Source organism: Pseudophryne corroboree, chromosome 9, assembly GCF_028390025.1.
Source record: "Pseudophryne corroboree isolate aPseCor3 chromosome 9, aPseCor3.hap2, whole genome shotgun sequence".
In the NCBI taxonomy this organism is placed as follows: Eukaryota; Metazoa; Chordata; class Amphibia; order Anura; family Myobatrachidae; genus Pseudophryne; species Pseudophryne corroboree.
This window is the reverse complement of record NC_086452.1, coordinates 230,845,127-230,867,928: the sequence shown is the minus strand read 5'-3', so window position 1 is coordinate 230,867,928 and position 22,802 is coordinate 230,845,127. Positions and strand designations below refer to the sequence as shown.

Here is a 22,802-nt window from a genome sequence, read left to right as displayed (position 1 = left end):
GTCAGTGTCAGAAGCTCTAGAACCAACTACCTCTTGACCGCCATCTATAGACTTCTCTCCCACTACAGAGCACACACATCTCTAATTTGATTTATGCAATTGTTGAGTGCAAGTCATCTCTTACAATTAAAATTGGTGTATTCCAGAATGACTGAACTTGCAAATATTCAGTCATTGGGAGATAAAGCATTATAAGTTGCTGATTGAGTTTACACACTGGGGGATGTGGTGCCTACTCTGCTCATATAAGTAGGCTTCCTAAGACTGCAAAACACAATGGAAGACTTAGAAAATGGGCTTAACCAAAGCTATATAGGAATTCGCTGTAACTTCACGGAGAACTAAACTAAAGCCACATAAGTCTTAGAAATCTTCCAGCTAAGGCTCTATAACCTGGGACTGTTATAGCCATACTCCTCATATATGTTATAAAACTCATGGCATCCAGGTCTTCTTAGACTATTTACTGGAAGTTCAGAAGTAACAGCTAAAATTCACAGAGGCTAAAAAATGTCACTTCATAAAGCACTTCATAAAGCAGGCTGTGAGAGGACCAGAACCCTTAGTTTGGCACCCAATAACATTGTATCTACTTGGTAGACTGAATCCTAATAATATTTATAGCTATACATATAAACCTTTCTACAAGTTTTCCTGCCTCTATTTACTACAATGTTGTGGGTAGTGACATGTAAATTTCTATATTTACTTATATCTTGTAATTGTTTCAAGTGCTGTTGATCACATAAATACTGCAATATGTAATGCCCGGGTTATAAATCAATGGATTAAGGGGTATTATTACTAGACATGTGTGCTGGTCCAAATCTTGGGTTTTGGTTTTGGATCTGTATCTCCTTCCTGTTTTGGATCTGTATTGGTTGTGGTTTTGTATTTTTTTTAGAAAAAATCATAAAAACAGCTAAAATCACAGAATGTTGGCCTGTTTTTGTTACTACAGTATTATTAACCTCAATAATATTCATTTCCAGTCAATTCTGACCACATCAAAATATTGTTTTCATCCAGCGTCAAATCTTCCAGGTTTTGGATTACATAAAAGGGAGTGCAACCGGGACTCGGCACAACTTCACTCCCTTTCTGCCAGGATGTCTGCAATAAAGTGGAAATATGTTTAATATACAAATTACTTGTATATATTGTTCAAAAACATAAATATTTATTTACATGATACTATATACCTTGCGTAAAGCTGACTGAAGCAACTTGAGGCACTCCACCCGTTGTTGGCAAACTACTCCAACAGGTGGTTAGGTTACCCTCTCCAGGTCAAACATAACTTTCAGGAACTGATCCTACATTGAGATTGAAAATAATCTGTACAAATGATTACAGCATCTAAAAATATATATTGTACAATATATATTTTTTATTGTCTGTACTGTGGTCAAAATTGCCTTGAAATGAATGTTATTCGAGTTAATAATACTCTAGGAACAAAAAATAGGAATTTAATACCTACTGTACCGGTAATTCCTTTTCTCGTAGTCAGTAGTGGATACTGGGGAACTGTACTTTAGTACCATGGAGTATAGATCGGGTCCTCTGGTGTCTGGCACTTTAAAACCTTTAGTGTGTGTGTGTGCTGGCTCCTCCCCTCTATGCCACTCCTACCAGACTCAGTCCAGGAAACTGTGCCCGAGGAGTCGGACATACCATGAGAGAAGAAAACAAATACAACAGCGGTGAGGCACTAAGCCAACACACAACCACAACCGGAAAAAGGAGGGCGCTAACCAGAACAGAGGATAGCAACACCAACCTAACTAGGATAGCAAAGCTACCCCAACAACAGAAGGGGACTTCAACTGCGGGCCAACCAAACACTTACTCAGGTAAGCAGGAAAACTAAGCACTGAGGCGGGCACCCAGTATACACTACGGCCTACGAGAAAAGGAATTACTGGTAGGTATTAAATTCCTATTTTCTCTTACGTTCTAGTGGATACTAGGGAACTATACTTTAATACCATGGGGAAGTCCCAAAGCTCCCAAACGGGTGGGAGAGTGCTGAGACCCCTGCAAAACTGCCTGACCAAACTGAAGGTCATCATTGGCCAAGGTGTTGAACATACAGAACTTAACAAAAGTGTTCGAACCAGACCAAGTAGCAGCTCAGCACAACTGTAAGGCCGAAACACCCCGGGCAGCCGCCCAGGAAGAGCCCACAAAACTTGTTGAGTGGGCCTGAATAGACATCAGCAAAGGCAGAGCCGTCGAAGTATAGGCTTGTTGAATGGTCAACCTGAGCCAACGAGCAATAGATTGATTAGAAGCCGGACGACCAATCTTCAGAGCCCTCACCACATCCAAGGAATCTGGGCCAACGGGTTGATTCACGTGAAAAGCTGACACCACTTTTGGCAAAAACTGAGGCCGGGTCCTAAGTTCTGCCCTATCTGAATGAAAAATCAAACATGGGCTCTTACAGGATAAGGCCCCCAATTCAGAGACACATAAGGCAGACGCCAATGCTAGTAACATCACAGTCTTCCAGGTAAGAAATTTTAATTCCACCCTATATAAGGGTTCAAACCAGTCCAACTAAAGGAAGGACAAAACCACATTCAGATCTCATGGAGCCGTGGGATGTACAAAAGGAGGTTGCATATGAAGAACTCCTTTCAGGAAGGTCTGTACTTCTGGTAATAGAGCAAGCTGCTGCTGGAAGAAAATGGAGACTGCCGAAATCTGCACTTTGATGGAGCCCAAACGTAGGCCCATATCCACTCCCGCTTGCAGGAAAAGCAGAAAGCAACCAATTCTAAATACCATAGGAGAAACCTTTCAGCATTCACACCAGGAAACATACTTTTTCCAGATATGATGATAATGTTGTGACGTAACCATCTTCCGGGCCTGGACCATAGTGGCAATAACCCTGGAGGGAAGAGCTTTTCTGGCTAGAATCTCCCTCTCAACTTCCAAGCCATCAAACGTAGCCGCGGACAGTCTGGATAGACAAACGGACCTTGTTGAAGAAGATCCCTTTCGAAGCGGCAGAGGCCAGGGATCCTCCAGAGCCATGGTTAGGAGGTTCCAAATACCACACCCGTCAAGGCCAATCTGGGGCAATTACAATTGCTTGAATGCCTTCCCTTCGTAGTCTCTTTAGAACCCTTGGGATTAGCGGTAGAGGCGGGAACAGGTACACACACTGGTACATCCATGGTGGCATCAGCGCATCCACTGCTACAGCCTGCGGATCCCTCGCTCTGGAACAGTAACGGCATAGCTTCTTGTTGAGACGAGAAGCCATCAGATCTATCTGCGGACAGTCCCACCCGTGAATCAACTGTTGAAATACCTGAGGATGTAGGCTCCATTCCCTCGGATAGAGGTCGTGTCTGCTGAGGAAGTCCGCTTCCCAGTTGTCCACTCCTGGGATGAAAATGACTGAGATGACCTTTGCGTTGGCCTCCGCCCAGAAAAGTATCTTTGACACTTCTCGCATTGCCACTCTGCTTTCTTGTTCCTTCTTGTTGATTTATGTACGCTACTGCCGTGGCATTGTCCGAATGAACCTGGATCGCCCGATCCCTCAGGAGATGGGAAGCTTGCCAAAGGGCATTGTAAATTGCCCCGAGTTCCAGGATGTTTATTGGCAGAGCAGATTCCTGATGTGACCATATCCCCTGGAACTGGGCCCCTTGGAGGCTGGCATCCGTTGTTAGTAGAATCCACGTGTGGATATTGAAATTCCTGCCTTCTACCAGGTGAGGGACTTGTAGCCACCATAATAGAGAAATCCAGGATTTTGGAGATAAGGTTACTTCCTGATGCATGTGAAGGTGAGACCCTGACCATTTGTCCAGCAAATCCAGCTGAAATGACCGAGCATGAAACCTGCCATATTGGATTGCCTCATAAGCAGCTACCATCTTGCCCAGCAAACGTATGCAAAGATGTATTGATACCCTGCGAGGACGGAGTACTGAGAGGACCATAGATTGGATAGTCAAGGCATTGTCCATTGGAAGAAACATCTTCTGAGACACTGTATCCAGTCTCATTCCCGGTAACTGAAGTCGTTGGGCCGGTTCCAGGTCGGATTTCTGAAGATTTAAGATCCACCCATGATCCATAAGTAGGAAAGTCGTCAGATCAATGCTGTGCAGTAGACATTCCCTGGACATAGCCTTTATCAGGAGATTATCAAAGTAAGTGACTACGCCGACTCCCATCATGCACAGCACAGTTGCAGCATCATCTCCACCATGACATTGGTGAAGACCCTCGGAGCTGTGGAGAGGCCAAAGGGTAAGGCCTGAAACTGGAAATGGTTGTCCAATATGGCAAACCTGAGGTAAGCCTGATGAGGGGGCCACATGGGAATGTGCAGGTAAGCATCCTTAACATCTACAGATACCAGGAATTCCCCCCTCCTCCAGACCGGACACCACTGCCCGCAGGGATTCCATCTTGAATTTGAACACCCGTAGATACAGGTTTAGAGGCTTCAGGTTCAAGATGGGTCGCACCGAACCGTCTGGATTTGGAACGACAAAAAGACTGGTGTAAAAACTTGTGTTGCATAACGGAAGAGGTATTGGAACCACCACTCCCGTTTGCAAAAGTTTTTGAATAGCCTCTTGCAAGGTAACTTTTGCTGTGGGTAAAGCTGGTAAGCCCGACTTGAAAAATCTGTGAGGAGGAAAAGCTTGAAATTCCAGCTGGTATCCCTGGGAAATTAGGTCCCTCACCCAGAGGCAGAACTCTGGGAGGCAACGGAGTCATCTGCCGCCGGGCTCCTGCTCTGAAGGGGGGGCACCTCTCCTCCCATTCTGTGACACCATTGAATTAAGTTAATTGATAGCTGCCGCTGTCTTTTCAGTGGCCGACTTCCTCACTGGTCCCTGCACCTTACAAATCACACCCACTTTATTATACTGAATATACACATTTTACAAGTGTCATACCCAGGATTAGAAACCACAACCTATTACACTGGATGCGGCACCTTACTGATGAAGCTGTTTGCTCCTGTATAGGAAATATGAGAATTCTAACTATATGAAGCTACTTCTCTGACAATTACATGTAACTTCATATAGTTAGAATTCTCATGGATCCTCTACAGGAGCAAATAACTCCATCAGTAAAGTGTCTGCTGTTAGTGTAACAGGTCATGGGTTCTAATCCTGGGTATGACTGCTAAGAAATGTGTGATTTAAAATAAAAGACAATGATATGTATAAATTCAGTATATAGTTTTTTTTCAGAACACTCCATACACACCCACACATTTATATATATATATATATATATATATATATATACGCACACATACATACATACATACATACATACATACATACATATATTTATCATAATATAGGAAATAGGGGGGCACCAATATTTATCTTGCCTCCGGGTGACTGTGACGAACTTACGCCACTGCCCTCACCCAAGGATCCCGGCAGAACTTTTCCCACACGTGGGCAAAATGTTGAAGGCGAGCACCTACCTGAAAGTCACCTTGCTGCTGGGGCCAACCGTCACGTGTAAGGCTTAGTGGCAGGGAATCCGGTGGTCTGGTGCAGGGATGCAGCAGCTGCAGGTTTATGGGATTTGCCCCAAGATCCTCTAGGAGTAGTGGAGACCACTCTGCTCCTGCCTCTGAACCTTGCCACATGAAAGGACTGCAAGGAGGATCCTGAATAAGATCGTTTAGCAGGTGGCGCAGCCGACGGCAGATAGGTAGACTTACCCGCCGTTGCCTGAGAGATGCATTTATTTAACTCAACTCCAAACAAGGCATCACCTGTAAAGAGAAGATTTTCTACACCCTTTTGGAATCAGCGTCCACTAACCACTGACGTAACCAGAGTTCTGCAGGCCGAAACCGCCATAGCAGTAGTGCGGCCATTTATCTTACACAATTCTTTTATAGCTTCGCTCATAAAATTTGCAGCATCCTGGGGCAGAGGGTATACTCCATTAATAATATTATCAGACCACTTGACTACTGCCCTTGAAATCCAACCACAAACTATTGTGCGGCGCTGTGCTATGCCCGCTGCCGTATATATTGCCTTGAGAGTGGTCTCAATCTTATGGTCATCAGGGTCTTTTAGGGATATAGCCCCTGGTACGGGCAGTACCAATTTCCTAGACAGTCTGGACACAGGTGTATCGACTGATGGGGGGTTTCCCATACCTTCCTGTCATCAGCTGGGAGGGAAAATGTAGATAAAAACCTCTGAGGAGTTATGAATTTTTTGTCAGGGTTCACCCATGCCTGTCTGGCCAGGGAGTTTAATTCCTTAGACACAGGAAACGTGGCTGAGGTTTTTGGTTTAACATTAAAGTACAACTCTTCATCTGACAGCATAAATGAGGGCATCTACCCCAGGGGACAGAGAGCTGTCCTCATCCATATCATCAGTGTCATCTACATCAGGCTGGTCAAAATCAGACTGGAGCACCTGTGGCAGTGAGCGTTTATGTGAAATCAACAGAGGGGGCTGAGAAGACTTCCTGGTATCTGCTGCTTTAGCCATACAATCAACAGACTGTTTTAACACCTGTCTCTCCTTAGCTGCAGCTAGTTCTGAATTCACATTGTGAATCATGCTGTTAAAAGTATCCAGCCAGTCAGGTGCCTGTGAACTGTGTCCCTGTGGAGATAATGAGCACTGTTCACACATGAGGGACCCCACAGAAAAAGGGGTAGAGTACAAGCAGTACACATAACCATGTCAACAGACATATTGTACACAACGATAATACAGCGAAAACCCACTGAAAACACTGACCCTAGAGAGTCCCTGGATTGACAGAGAGAACACAGACCCAAGAGCAGTGGTCTCCAACCTTAATTGGGGTGTGAGCTACTTTAGGAAAATAAAATCTCTGAAGGAGCTCCCCCCTCCCCCCAATGCGCGTGTGTTCCTGCGAAAGTGGGTGTGGCCTCAAAAAAGTGGGTGTGGATTCACAACTACAAGTAATGCCCCCCCAGCGTAGTGCCAGATACACAAATAATGCCCCTCAGCAGTGCCAGATATACAAATAATGCCTCCCAGCAGTGACAGATGCACAAATAATGCCCCCCAGCAGTGCCAGATACACTAATAATGCGCCCCAGCAGTACCAGATACAATGCCCCCACCAATGCCAGATACAATTCCCCCCACAGTGCCATTTAAAATGCCCCCGCAGCGCCAGATAAAATGCCCCCCTGCAGTGTCCGATACAGTGCCCCACACAGTGCTAACCCTTGCTGGCTTCTTCTACTGTCGCCGGTGCTGCTCCTTCTGTATGAGGGACGGAAGGGGAGGAGAGCGCAGTGCGCGCCTCTCCTGTGAAGTCCGGAGAGCGGCTGCGGTGAGGGTGACAGAGTCTCCAGCGGTTGTGGGCATCTAAAATATGGTGCTGGTAAGTGATCCAATCAAAACTTGCGGTCCGGCAGCCAATCAGGTACCGCCACTGCCGGTCCACAAGCTTTGATTGGCTGACGGCCGGCACCATATTAAAAATGAAGGGAGGAGGAGCGCCAGTGACTGCCCAAGCCCGTGCGCTCTGTGAGATACCGAAAATACTACAGCGAGCTACCGGTAGCTCGCAAGCTATGGGTTGGAGATCACTGCCCTAGGGAGTCCCTGGAGTGACAAAGAGAAAATGGAGACCAGCACACAACACAGCAGCACAGTGTGTAAAAGTATGTGTATTACATTAACTATGTGCAGCGGCGCTACAGCTGATGTGCTCCACCCCTGCTATGATCCCCTGGTACCAGTACAGAGTCTGTAACAGCGTGGGTCCGTGGAGGAGCAGCATGCATGCAGCCTTGTGATCTGCAGCAGCAGGAAATGGTGCCTTCCCGCCTCTGGCCCCTCTCTCAGGGAAGTCCCGCCCCCGTAATGGCGCGCGGTCCCACTTAGTTTTTTATACTGGCTGAAAGGATTAAACACAGTAAACACAATGCCTACTGACCGTGAGCACCCTGTGGAGCATATAGCCCTGTTAAGCCAGTGTAGTCCGCGGCGTGCACCGCAGCTCATGGCCCATGACCGCCGCATGACATGCCGCCAAACCGCACCAGGGACCCGCTAACTGGGACCCCAGTGTTAACACTCACTGCACCTGCGACTCTTCGGCATCTGTTAGAGGGTGGCGGCTAGCTGCTGGTCTGGGCACACACAGTGTGGTGTGTGAAACAGCACCTCAGGAGCTCAGTGTCCTGTCAGCTGGGAATATGAACCATTATCCCTCAGGAGGTTGGTTTGGTTTCCCCCTTAGAGGTCCCACGAAGCAGCTAGACTGGTTGCCAATCAGTACTACTTGAAAATAAATAACTAAAATAAAAAATAAAGGAAACTCTCTGGAGCTCCAGAGAAATGCACCCGGCACTTTGGGCATATTTTCCTAAACTGAGTCTGGTAGGAGGGGCATAGAGGGGAGGAGCCAGCACACACATACACACACTAAAGGTTTTTAAAGTGCCAGGCTCCAGTGGACCCGATCTATACTCCATGGTACTAAAGTACAGTTCCCCAGTATCCACTAGGACGTAAGAGAAATAGACCAAATCATGTGATTTTAGCTGTTTCAGTAAAATAAAAAACTGAAACCAAAATCAGCAAAAATTATCTGACACAGATCTTTATCAATAGCTAGATCAGGGGCCCAAGGGAGGTAGAGTATGTATGTAGTGGAAGGAAGGATTGATTAGTAATTTAATTGAATTTGTTTGATTTTAAAAATGTAATCATTGGTGGCATTGGTGATGGTCTTTATTGCATAGACAACAATTTTTATTGGTTATTATGGCACTAATGTGATTTTTTCTAATCTGACTTTTACTTGTTTTTTTATTTTATATGCCCTGATTTAAGAGGTCTATGCCTCTCCTCCAGAGGCGTCACTTACAATAAGTACACCCGGTGCGGCGTTGGGGAAAAGGGGCAGGGCTGTGCAGAAAGAAGGCAGGTCTTCACGGAGGGGAGGTGCTTCGTGTCCCAACCTCAGTTTTTTCGTCACTCGGGGGGTTCGGGAGGTGGGGCTGCAGTGCCGGCTCCTACACAGTGGTGGACATTCACTAAGCTCCCAATTTCATTCCAATTTTTTTTTTTTTATCTAAGTGTTATCTCGGGAATTTACTAAACTGGAAATTCAGAAGTATTTGGTCCATTTGTATTTTTTTTCCTGGTTGACTACACAAATACGATTGAATAGACCATCGGTCAAACGCGGCTGTAATTTAATACAACACGTAATTTACCAAGGATTCGTATTTATAAACTCGAATGAGAAACCTTAATTGCAGCAGCAAAAAATCTCAAATCGTATAAAAATGGTGCTCTCAAATTGAACTGCTTTGCTCTGGTGTGTTTACATGTGTTTCAACTTACCCATTCATCACACCAGAATTTGGTTGCCTTTAAAAGGGGCCTAAGCACATTATTCACAATCAAAACTCAGAAATGGCTTCAGTAAGTATATTTATGTCACTATGTATTTTCTGAGGGTTTTTTTTTTAAACACATATATATTGACTTACTAACACTGCATTTGGTAAATACAATTGCTGCATGTGTAATTTATGGGGGGGGGGGGGGGGGGGTTGCCAACATTTACAATTATGTGTGTTGGGATTGGATGAATAATGTAGAGAAACGACAAATACGCAAAAAAGCATTTATTATTGTGTTTTTTTGTTGCAAACCACATAATAAGAGAACATACCATTTACTCTGTTCTTTGTATGTATGCTTGGTAAGAAACAACATAATGATTCAGCAAATCCACATAATGAGAAAACATTACATTGACATAATGTAAAAACATGGCTTTGTAATAATGGAAAAACATGGCCTTTTCCTAATGAAAATTCAACTTGGCATTGTATTAAAACGTAAATATGGCATTGCTGTAAAGAAAAAACATGGCCTTGACTTAATGACAATTGTTGTTATTGTAATAAAGAGTAATTATGGCCTTGTAATAATGAGTTCTGGTCATATTGTAAAGAAGAAAAAATATTGCATTGGAATAATGATAATTGGTCATACTGTAAAGAAGAGTAAATATTGCATTGGAATAATGATAATTGGTCATACTGTAAAGAAGAGTACTTATGGCCTTGTAATAATGAGGTCTGGTCATACTGTAAAGAAGAGTAAATATTGCATTGGTATAATGAGTATACATGCCAATTTCTCTGTCCTTGATAGAGTAAAACTTAAAATAGTTTTGTTTTTCCAACAAAAAGATCACCCACACCACAGCTAATATTTTTTTGCCTCTTTTTGAGGAAGCAGTGCTTTTCCCAGTGACGTCTGGCCGTGTACGGGTGGAGCGCCTTGGTGGGGAGGTAACTGGGGAAATTATTGGAGTTAGTGTTCCTGAGTTGTTGCTTGGTTGTTCAGCTTGTTGTGTTGTGAGGTGCTGGATCAGGTTACTCAGTGTAGCATTGAGGTCTCTTGTTGCTGAAGGGTGACTCTCCATAATGCGGCTGATGCTCTGGAGTAACATTTGGTTGCTTTCCAAAATGTGGAGGTAGTTTTGGTGCTGTCTCTGTTGTTCATCTATGATTCTCTGGAATGTGTCCATCATATGTGTGTTGTCTGATCGCATTAATTCAAGTGTGTTTTCTAGTGACTTGAACATTTTCTCTGCTTATATTGCAACTAATTCTGGGTAGATGATGGGCCAGACTTCCTATAAATTGAGTTTGTCTACGCAGACAATCTTGGTTATTGGGCTGCTGTGTTGTCCAAGTGCTCCAAAAAACCTGATCCTGTGTCTGGATTTGTGATGGTGGACTGATTTCTGGTGCAGGTGTGGTTTGTCTTGGAGGCGTACTCACATGTGGTGGTGTTGTTATGGGTGGACCGATAGCCTCTAAATTCAAAACAAACATATCCTCCATTTGTGAGTCATGCTGGGAGTCCTGCTGATTGTTATCCTGATGTGTTGGGTCTGTAATGAAAAAGCATTTATATTTATTTTTGGTTTAAATGTTATAATGTATGTTTCCCCAATTAAAGCCACAATACATTTTAATGATGATTATAAATGGTTTTGGTGGCAAGGACAGATAATCCTAAAAAAAATGACATTTACATGATGGGCATGCCTCTGTAGATTATTAGAAGTCATGCTTTATTTAATGTTTTAAGAAGCATAACACGTTACACAAATACAAAACCTAACATCATTGTTTAAGGTACCTTTACATGGGTGTGTTGATAACCAATTATACACATTTTTTTTTGTGGTAATGTTCCAACATTATTAAAAAAAATACACACCATCACCACATCCAGAATTTTGTAAGTGTACTCTTTTTAAAGATAGGCATTGTGTTTTGGGTGCAGCCCATACAGGTTAATGTGTTATTCTATGGATGTAGTCCCCACCCACAAATTTTTGAGACACCTGGGAGTCTATAACAGTTTTAGTAACATTGTTTGTTGTTGCTGTTCCGGCGTACGTAATCTACTCACTGGTATCCTTACAACCTGCATAATCCATATCTGCCCTGTGTAATTATGTGGCCTACAATTTTATTTATTTTTTACTCACCAGGTAGCTGTGGGGAATGTGGTGATCTTGACTATCCAGTAGTTGGAGTGGTGGCCTTGAGGACACATCGGAAATGCGCAATTGTGGTGGTGAAACGTGTGGCCTGGTGTGCACATCCTGGCTGTGTTTCTTGTGGTGCATGTGTCTTGGCCTGCTCAAAACATCTGGACACCGCTTTCTGGGAGGAGAACGTTGTGTGGATGGTCCTAAACAAAAACAACCAATTAATATCATGCAAGGCATTTGCTTACTTTAAAAAACCAAACAAGAAATAATTACCTGCTTCCCCATCATCCTCATCTTCTGGCTGAGTGGGGGTAGGCCGGACTGTTGCGGTCTTTTTGGCCCCTGGAAAACAATATGGGACGTGTTTAAAATCTCAAAGTTGCCATGGTATTATTTATGCATAATATGTGTTCTTGTTTCAATACATACACACATTGTTAAATTGCGAAACAGCCATTCCTTTGTCTAAGGTTTTTTTTTTACTTTATGACAAACTAAAATTAAGAAAAATACACACATAATTGAACAATGTGCTTAGTTTGTTGGACAAACCACACATTAACAAACCACAAAATTAAGCAACTACTCATTTGCTGAAACAACAATACACACAACACTACAAATGACAATAATGTAGACAAATAATGGAGTGGCACACATTTTGATGGTTTAATGCAAGAAATCAGTATGAAGAACCAATTAAATTAATCACTATTTCCCCAAGCAATATGATTCTACAACATATACAGGATTTAATTAGTACTAAACAACACCATAATAAAATGGCCGCTACAAAAAAAAAAAACAGGAAAAGAGGTGGTGTGGTTGTTGATCTACAAACAAAGTGAAAAGACATTTGACATAAACAACAACAAGTACATAGGTGAATATACTAACTTCTCCAAAACACCAAACAAAGCAACAATTATTTCCAAAATTATTTCCAACACATCCATTGATCCAAAAATTCATTTAAAAACCAACAAGAAAAAGGCACTCAGGCTCATGACCCAGACAAATAAGTCTACAGTATTCCAATATATGCACTACACCACAATACATTACTGCACTAATGTGTACAGACTTATTAAGGACCATTTTTTAAAACTTAAAAAAAAAAATAGTTTTACAAAAAAAACACATAACGAGACACATATGCATAACGTGACTTGCAGCATTTGGAAAAAAAAAAACATGGGGACATAAATACACACGAAAACACACATTAAACATTTTTAAACATTTTTCACAAAAAAAAACCCAAAACACTCACCATCCTGCCTGGGGCGATCCGAATTCCGGACGTAAGTAGCCCTCACAACTTCTGGAGGTATTAGGCTCCTCATGGGTTCCTCGTACTTCAGATATGTGGCAACGAATGGATGGCCACCACCTGTCTGTCAAGCAGACTTTGCCTCCTTCGCCATTTTAGCCTTGGCATGCCACCTGATGTCATAAAAGCGCTTGCGGCACATTTCCTCTGTCTGCTTGACAACCCCCTCACTATTCACAGCTGCCACCACTTTGAAGGTGACATCCCACAGGAAAACCATCTTGTGGTCCAATGACTCAGGCCCAAACAGCTGACGATGATATTTCATTAGCCCACGCACCAAAAGCCACATTCTCAGCCAAATTAAACTTCACAATGCGGTCAGTCTTAGCAGTGGTGCGTGGCTGCAGAGCTGCATCACTGTCACTGTCACTGTCACTAGAGGCTGCAACAGAAACCTCACCCACCTCACTAACCTCCTACCTCTCACTCACCTCCTCCACCTCACTCACCTCCTCCACCTCAGACTCTGACATGATTTACACAAACAACACTGAACAGAGAAAAACAAAAGAACAAACAACACACTTCTCCACTACTTCTACACAGCACACACCAACCACACACACAAACAGTGACAAGAGACTTAAATTAAATCAGACAAGGACCAAAACTTTAGACAAACTAATAAATGACTACACAACAAGAATGAAAAGACTACTTTCAAACACAATACAGCACTCAGAAATCGCCAAAAACCACAAATCCACCAACCTACTCACCAACTCCATAGAACACAACCGCTCACCTCTCCACTAACTAAACCCACGAGGTTCGAACAGTTTGGGGCGTATTTATATGATTGCGTTAAGACACGCCTACCTCTGAAACTCAACCAATCACGACCGAGTGACAAAAATTAAAGTACAAGTGGAAACGCGGTCGCAATCACAAATAAACACTGCCGCAATGGAAAAATTACAAATCTGAAGGAAGAAACACCCATGTCCGGCCGAATAACAATAATCCGGCCGAGAAATGCATTTAAAGTATGAATACCATCGACATTGGAAAATCCGAAAACCAAAAACGCGGTAGCTTAGTAAATTACCGATTATGACCTCAAAAAGTTGCAGCAAAACACGAACGATCAAAATCAAGTCAAAACTCTAACCAATTTGGCAGAAACACGATTCTTAGTAAATTCTTAGTAAATATACTCCCGTGTCAGGAGCAGAGTGCTGCACACAATGTAACATTTTGGAGTCACCCCTCGGCGGGTGACACCCGAGTGCGGGCCGCACCCCCATTTTGAAGCCACTGCTCGCCTCTTAATTGTTCATCCTCCAAACACGAACCAAGTGGGGTACAGCACACAACAATTTGTACAAATAAATGTACAAACCTACAGTGTCACACAATACATGTATGAAAATAAAGTACTGTGGTACCTACGTGTATGAGTCAGAAATAGTAATCAAACACTGCGGTTTAATTTCACCAACAGTGTCGCACAATACGTATATGAGTACGAATGTATATTACTGTGGTACCACCTTCACCCAGTGTCACACAATACGCGTATGAGTCAGAAATAGTAATCAAACATTGCAATTTATTTCACCAAAAGTGTTGCACAAAATGTGTATGAGTACGAAAAAAATAATATTGTATAGTACACTGGGGTACAACACAAACAAAATTTTTTTTTTTTTAATAATTATATTTTAGGCTTTCTAGCTTTTATTATTTTAATTTTATACTTGGGCGGAGCCCCTGGATGGACGGACAGATGACCCCTAGGTGGACAGAGCACCCTTTGTCAGATACACCAGACAGAGCACCCCTGGACTGACACTGATATGAGTCGGACACACCAGCCCCTGAATGTACAGACACAGTATCCTGCATTATTTAACACTGGGGCAGAGCCCCTGGATGTATATGGACAGTTCACCCCTTGTCAGCTACACCATCAGACGACAGACAGAGCACCCATGGACTGATACTGATACAAAGGATACACTAGGACACACCAGTCCCTGGATGTACACAGAGTATACTGATTTTTTAGCACTGGGGCAGAGCCCCTGGATGTATATGGATCATGGACAGATCAACCCTTGTCAGATACACCACTTAACGACAGACAGAGCACCCCTGGACTGATACACCAGCCCTACAGCAGCCCCACGCTCACACCCCACAACCCCAGCATTGAGACAGACACATCCGTTCAATGCACTCCCCACAGCCGGAGTGAAAATGTTGCAGATCACCGGGACCTTTATAGAAGCCAAAACATAGCGAGAATCTGACAGCAGGATGATGACGTTTTGCCTCGTTTTTGAGATCCAAGTATGGCGGGAAACCCCTAGCCGGACCCAGATCTGGATTCGGATCAGGAATTATTACTAATGTTCAATTTTATGTTCAATTTAAATAAATCGAGTCAAATCAACATTATTTTTTACTCATCAAATTACACATTTAATAAAATTCGATTTTGTTTGATTTTGACTAGGGACTTTGTGTTCGATTTAGGATATCCATTTCAGGATCGAACATAAAATCTTCTATAAAATGGAATGAAATAGAACAAACACTTTCCTATATATTTCTATTGGACAAAACATATTACATACAAGAAGCTGCAGCGGTTCCTCTAATTCTGGTTTGCGAACATCTCTGATCGTGGAGCATCTGCCCATGCACAGGACCCGGTCTGTGAATGTGCAGAATGAGTCCTGCATCATCACACACCGTGCCCCCTAAGCCGCAGCCTAACATCGTTTGAAGGCATAGACTTCAAAGACGCAGGAGCGATGTGTACTGCGTCCATCTCTGAATGAGGCCTATAATTCCTACAACCACAGTGAACCACATGTTTGGGTCTATTTTTATTAGAGATGTGCGCTAATCCTCAAGTCTTTCTGGATTTTTTCTTAAATTGATAAAAGATCTAAAATCATGTCATTTGAAATTTGAATCTGTCACATAGAACCTTTACAGTATTAATATCTGGCCTGGTTCATTGACAGACTCTGTGGCAATTGCAGCTGCGATTGTGCACATTGAGGATGTGCGAAATTAATAAAAAACCCAGCAGCCCTTTGGAGCAATCGCAAAGGCACAGCAACTGGGTGCACATTCCCAGCACACACACACAGCCATCGACAATCGTCAGCTTGCTTAAATAAATGGCCATGTAGCATAGCAAAAAATAGGAATAAACCAACCGGTAGTGGCGGAGTCCCCATGCGGCTCAATATACGCATATCCTGCTAAGCCAAGCAAGTCACGTGACTATACCGTCACAACAAGTTCCGGTATTATAACAATGTTGCGTTCCATATACCGGAAGTAAAATGACCCGCGTGCGTTCCAACACCCGCGTGCGTTCCAACACCCGCGGCTCCGGGATATGATCAATTTAAACCACTTTCCAATAAACAAATATAATTAATTTTTAATCACTATGCCTCTGAGTCTAATTAGAATAAGAAAAACAAGGTTTATTTTTAAATTTTTGTACATATATAGAGATGAATTGTCTACACACATGTTTTGAATGAGATAACTAGCTATGGTATAAATACACTGTCAGTTGTGAACTATAGTCACCTTTGAGAAAGCAGCAGAAAGCTGTGAAACGCGTCAGGTGTGAGCCTTCTGATCATCCCACTACAGTTTATCATCTCAGCTTGGACCACTGTGGACCCTACAAACCGGCTTATTTGAACCACATCCGCAATTAAGGACTGGACTCTTGTTCAACAAACACGCACAACTGGTGAGGACTTTCCATAAATCATGCTTCATTTTTGGAACTGCTAATCCTCCAGCGTTGGGACATAATTTCCAGCCCAGGGACTATGCTATAGCCCCAGGATCTATATGGTTCTAAGTGTATAGGGTTTCACGGCCAATTTGGAACAGGCTGATGTATTGTTGAAATGGTGATCAGAGGCTATTCTTAAAAGTGTATACTAATTTTAATTGTCTAATTGACAGATTTTAAGTATAATAAATTTTATTAGTTATTCAGACAATTCATCTCTAAGCGCAGCCTTTTCTGTTGTTGTATTTGGCATGTAGCATAGCAGCCTGAACAGAGACATCAGAGCCACGCTGCTTCACAAGCACACCCACAACACGCCCCTAAAATGGCAGTGAAATGCCTTTATGCAACCACTCCACCGCCAATGGGGGTCATTCCCACCTGATCGCACTCTGCTGTTTTTCGCAGCGCAGTGATCAGGTCACTACTGCGTATGCGTATGCACCGCAAATCGCAGGCGCGTCGTACGGGTACAAAGCGGATTGTTGCTGGCCGATGGATTTAATGAAGAATCCATTCGCACAGCTGATCGCAAGAAGATTGACATGAAGAAGGCGTTTGTAGGTATCAACTGACCGTTTTCAGGGAGTGGTTGGAAAAACACAGGCGTGTCCAAGCGTTTGCAGGGCGGGTGTCTGACGTCAATTCCTGCCCCGGACAGGCTGAAGTGATCGCTGCGGCTGAGTAAGTTCAGACCTACTCAGAAACTGCACAAACTATTTTTGTACCGCTCGGCTGCACACGTGATTGCACACTTGCAAAGCTAAAATACACTCCCCAGTGGGCGGCGACTATGCGTTTGCACGGCTGCAAAAAGTAGCTAGCGAGCGATCAACTCGGAATCACCCCCAATGTTCATAAACAGTGCCTGTCAGTCACAGCGTAAAGGTAAGCGAAGTGAGTGGCATCGCTATTAGACTTTGGCGCATATGAGGTGCGAAGCATATGCATTGCGCAATTTACTACTAATCGCTCAATTGCAAAAAAAATTGGCAAAACGTTCATCAACCTTTTTAGGCATGATATTGAAAGTTTTGGGAATATAATGTTGTCTAGAAGCTAAAATGGCCTGTCTGCTATTAGTCTATTATTTGGGGGATCTGTAGTTCGATTTTGTGTTCGATTTGTGTTTGATTTTCAATTTGAATGTTAGTAAATCAGGGGATTCTATATTCATCTATGTTAAAGTACCGATGTTTTGCAAATATTAAATTTTGAGTGGAATTTAGTTTTATATTTGATTTTACTTTAATTTTTTTCCGTTAGTAATACACCTTTCACATCGCCAAAATAACCCAGGATATTGCCGGGTCGACCTGAGTCGAGGTGCAGTGTGAAAGCGCCACTTTGAAAAATCCTAGGTCGAGCAACCAGGCATTTCAACCTGGGAATAAAGCTGGGTTATACGGTTCCGACTCGGGTCGATGTGTACTGTTTAAGGCCTACCCGGGTTATTCAACCCGGGACCAAAAAAAAAAGGCACTGAATGGATGTTCGTGTGTCTCCTTTGGTAATGTCAACAGCCAGAGCCCTGGACACACAGGCAGCACACTGCAGACATCAACAAAGCTGCATTTTTTAGAAGCACAGCAGCGTGAGGACATGGCCAATTGGAGTGATGAGGAGGTGAGGGAGCCGCTGAGGATCAGGGGTAAAGTAGAAATATGCAGCCAAATCACAGGCACTGTTAAAGATGCCATAGTATATAAAAACATAGCTGCTTCAATCCTCTGGCTTCCCTAGGACGGCATGTCACCAATAAATTAAGCTACAATAATCGCTCACTTGCTGTATCAAACAGCAGTACAGGAGAACAATCATGAAGTCAGGACTACACAAAGGTGCTCTGTTGGCCGTGACTGCTACAATGCTGTGAGCAGCCCCCACTCCTCCTTTTTGTGACCTCATCTTTGTGAGCCACAAAAAGTCCATTTAAAATTACATCCATAGTGTTTACAGGGCTGACCTGGGTTGAGTGTGAAAGGGGCTACCTGGGAATAACCCGGATCGAAAGTGCAGTGTGAAAGGGTCTGACCCGGGTAGGACCTGGTTTCAAAATACTGCTGGTTTCAAAATACTGCGTCGGACCAGGATTTGCGATGCAGTATTAATCACCAAATGTAAAATCAAATGCAAAATCACCAAAAACCCAAAATTTACATTAGTAATTATACCCCTAGGACAAAGGAGTCACAATGCCATTAAGAATGGGCCCCATGACACTCTATTGAAATAATACACTATGGGGTGTATTCAATTCTTGTCGGAAACTGGCGTCTTGATGGAAAGACAGCAGTTTCCGACTTTTTTTAGGTCGGAAGGGGTTCCGACCTATTCAATGCTGCCTCAGATTTTCCGACTTGTCGGAAAACACACGGATCAGCGGAATAGCCATGGATCCACGTGTCTTGTCCAGGTTTTAGCCACGTTTAAAACAATGTCAATCCGACTTTTAAAAAAAGTCAGGTTGGCATTGTCGTGAATGGCCAAATCCGACAGCTCATTGAATACTCAGATGTCGGATCTTTTCCGTCGGAAAGGATCCAACATCAATTAAATATACCCCTATATATTAAGAAATCATGTTTTAGATGTACGTTGTGTAAGCCCTCAGTATCTTTTTAATTGACATAAAAGGAAACTTATCCATGCTATGCAAAGCTGATTTGCAAACAAGTTCCAATCTGTTTAACGCAAAACAAAGCAGATCTTTATAGCCCTAACAGAGTGTAGTATTTTTATAGTTTGTACAGTATATTGTATAGACAGCCCCATTACCATGTTTATTTGACTTATGTCATTTTTGGCTCCAATGTATTTAGACAGATGTGAAGTTCCTCCACTTGATAATGGATATTACATGATAACGAAAACCCATTTCCGTATTAAGGAGAATGTACAATACCAATGTAATGAGGGTTATTATACTGCCAGAGGAAGCACTGCTGAATGGGTCGAATGCCTCCATAGGGGCTGGTCTTCTCTCCCAGGCTGCACAAGTAAGTTTTCCCATATCATCTATACTACTATTTCAGAATGAACCATACAAGGAATATGCAAGAGAACTATATTCTAACCAAATGTTATCAAATGATATTATCAAGATGGAAATAATGGCCCTCATTCCGAGTTGTTCGCTCGGTAAAAATCTTCGCATCGCAGCGATTTTCCGCTTAATGCGCATGCGCAATGTCCGCACTGCGACTGCGCCAAGTAAATTTGCTATGCACTTAGTAATTTTACTCACGGCTTTTTCATCGGTCTGGCGATCGTAATGTGATTGACAGGAAATGGGTGTTACTGGGCGGAAACAGGCCGTTTTATGGGCGTGTGGGAAAAAACGCTACCGTTTCCGGAAAAAACGCAGGAGTGGCCGGAGAAACGGAGGAGTGTCTGGGCGAACGCTGGGTGTGTTTGTGACGTCAAACCAGGAACGACAAGCACTGAACTGATCGCAGATGCCGAGTAAGTCTGAAGCTACTCAGAAACTGCTACGAGGTGTGTAATCGCAATATTGCGATTACTTCGTTCGCAATTTTAAGATGCTAAGATTCACTCCCAGTAGGCGGCGGCTCAGCGTGAGCAACTCTGCTAAAATCGCCTTGCGAGCGAACAACTCGGAATGACCTCCAATGTCAAAAAGGATAAATATATATTTGTATAGATGAACATGAGCCAACAAGTGGCGGAGGACTAATTGATCAGAAAGTGAGATCAGAAAGTGATAGGTGAGTGAGACAGAGATGAGAGGGATGGGGGGAGGAGTTAAGACAGAACCAGAGATGAGAGGTAGGGGGTTGACAGAGATAAAAGAAACAGGGGGAGGGGGCTGGAGCTGCTGACCCCTAGCGTGAGCAAACCTCTGACCCTTTCTTCACCTGTGAACACCCTATGGGAGAAAGAGATAAGAGAGGCTAAGGAAGACAGAGGTGAGAGAGAGATTGAGGGGGAGCAAGATGAGAGACGGGAGGGGTGACAGAGATGAGAGGAAGACAGAGATGAAAGAGAGACTGAGTGGGGAGGGGAATGGGAGACAGGGAGCGAAGAGTTGGGAAGGAGAGGGGAGCAAAGGGTAAAAAAAGAACCTGAAATGCTAGGCACAATAACCAGTGACCTTGCGAATAATGGGTCCAAAATACTAGTATTATATTATTCTTTAGAGCATATTCAGATTATCATATGTTTTCCTATATTTAGCAAACATATATCTAACGTCTTCATATGCTAATTAATACACATTATCTCCATCTTCTCATTGGTAATATTTGGAGTGGTTATAGTGAGCAGCGTCTTATGAGAGAGGCGCCAGTGCATGTGCCAATGCCACTTTCCTGTAGATGCGGCCACAAGGGGAGTATATTGAATGGGTGCTAGGTCATTATAGCTACACCATTAGTTATAGTATAATGTTTTTCTGAAAGAAGGTTGGATACCTTGTAAAGGGCCCCATACACTAGAACGATAATGCCCGATTTCATCCAATTATATATCGGATGAAATTGGGCATTTTGGAGGTGTTTCCAATCGGATCCTCCAGATTGAACGTGCTGCACTCGTGATATGTCCGACCCCGCAGGCATGGCTGGGATTGCCCAAGATACATCATAAGCAACAGGAAAGCATACGATGTATCTTGGACGATCCTGCCGCCCGGGAGGCTGTCGGGGTGATCGCCTGTGACATGTCGGTCAGACATGTCGCGTTAGTGTATGGGGCCCTTTACTCTTGCAGCTCATGTTCCAATCTAACTTCAATATCTAGTGCACTGGTATCTTTATAATAAGTCTTGCAGAAAACAACAAGCAACAAGGATAGGGCAGCAAGGATTGTAGTCAGCGCCCTCATTGTGTTAAAATGGCGCTTCCCTTGTGGAGCGCGCGTGGCTGCTTTGCTGCCCCGCAATTATTTTATTTTTTAAATTACTTTAATATTAAATGGCATAGTAATGTCCACTTTATATAACCCCCCCCACACACCCCCACCCCCGCTCCTTTACCAGGGCCTGGAGTGGCTCTCAACGGCCCTGGCTGTAGTCAAATTATGACAGCCAGTATCCATTTGTAAATATACAAATGCAGAGTTCCTGCCCATACATTCACTTTGGTGCTCTCATATCTATGTCCACATATAATCCATGTACCTTTTAACTGTCTCTCACAATAGACATGCCAGATAGAAAATGTGAGTTTCCTGGGGAAAAAAAAAGATACATGGCGATACAAAATTAAATGTGCTTTGGGGTGTACATGCAATAGTGAAGCACCATATTACAAATACTTAATCTGTATATCAGGAATGGAAAAACCACTACTGCAAGGTGTACATTTGTTACAGGGATGACTGGAGGTTACAAGGCTGGAAATACCCTCCTACCCTCAATAAAGGCAACTGCTTTGCCCATATGAGCATACGGTGGGGTTGGCAGTTGCACAATGAACCCCATGGGCTATACAGCTGGAGTGGCAACTTTCTCATTCATCCCCTTGTAAATGATCTACCCAAACGGGTTTTTATGACCCTACGCTACTTATATAAACAATGCAGTACACTATTTTGTCTTAACATGTTTTGATTTAGAATCCACATGTGGAAAGTTGGAACCTGTGGAAAATGGTGGATTCTATCCAATTAAAGCATCATACATGGACATGGATGTAGTGCAGTTTTTCTGCAAAGAAAATTACTCTCTCAAAGGCTCCGAATTAATTCAGTGCTATTCATTTGGATGGGACCCTGAGCAACCCACCTGTGAAGGTAACATGTGCAGGACACAGTAGTTTGAAACAAAGTGACTACAAAATGATTACTATAGCAGCGGCAGCGATCGCAGTCTGAAGTACTCCGTTTCCATGCCCTTGATTAGTTTGGCGGGTGGTCGCGGGGTGGGAGAGGGCATGCCAACAGCGTTAGAACGCCATTAGCTGGGTATGGTCCGGACAACAGAGACGTGTCCAGACCATTGGAGGGCAAACCGCGGTGGTTGCGTGACATCAAACGCAGCCACTGTGACCCAGGATGCGTCAAGCAGCGGCCTGCGAGCGCGCAGGTGCTGCGCTGGCAGGGAGCTAATCGTCAGGTACAAAAGCATTGCCACTGTGCGATGCTTTTGTATCTGTGCGGGGAGGGGGGGAA

At 43.4% G+C, this 22,802-nt stretch overlaps 1 protein-coding gene across 1 annotated transcript in view; it reads left to right on the top strand.

The window, feature by feature from the left end:
• Positions 1-22,802, top strand: part of LOC134957926 (coagulation factor XIII B chain-like) — a 146,404-nt gene that overhangs the window by 41,829 nt on the left and 81,773 nt on the right. The window contains exons 4-5 of the mRNA XM_063940173.1: positions 19,493-19,669; positions 22,248-22,424. Coding sequence (XP_063796243.1) covers positions 19,493-19,669; positions 22,248-22,424 — 354 coding nt within the window. The remainder of the gene's footprint in view (positions 1-19,492; positions 19,670-22,247; positions 22,425-22,802) is intronic.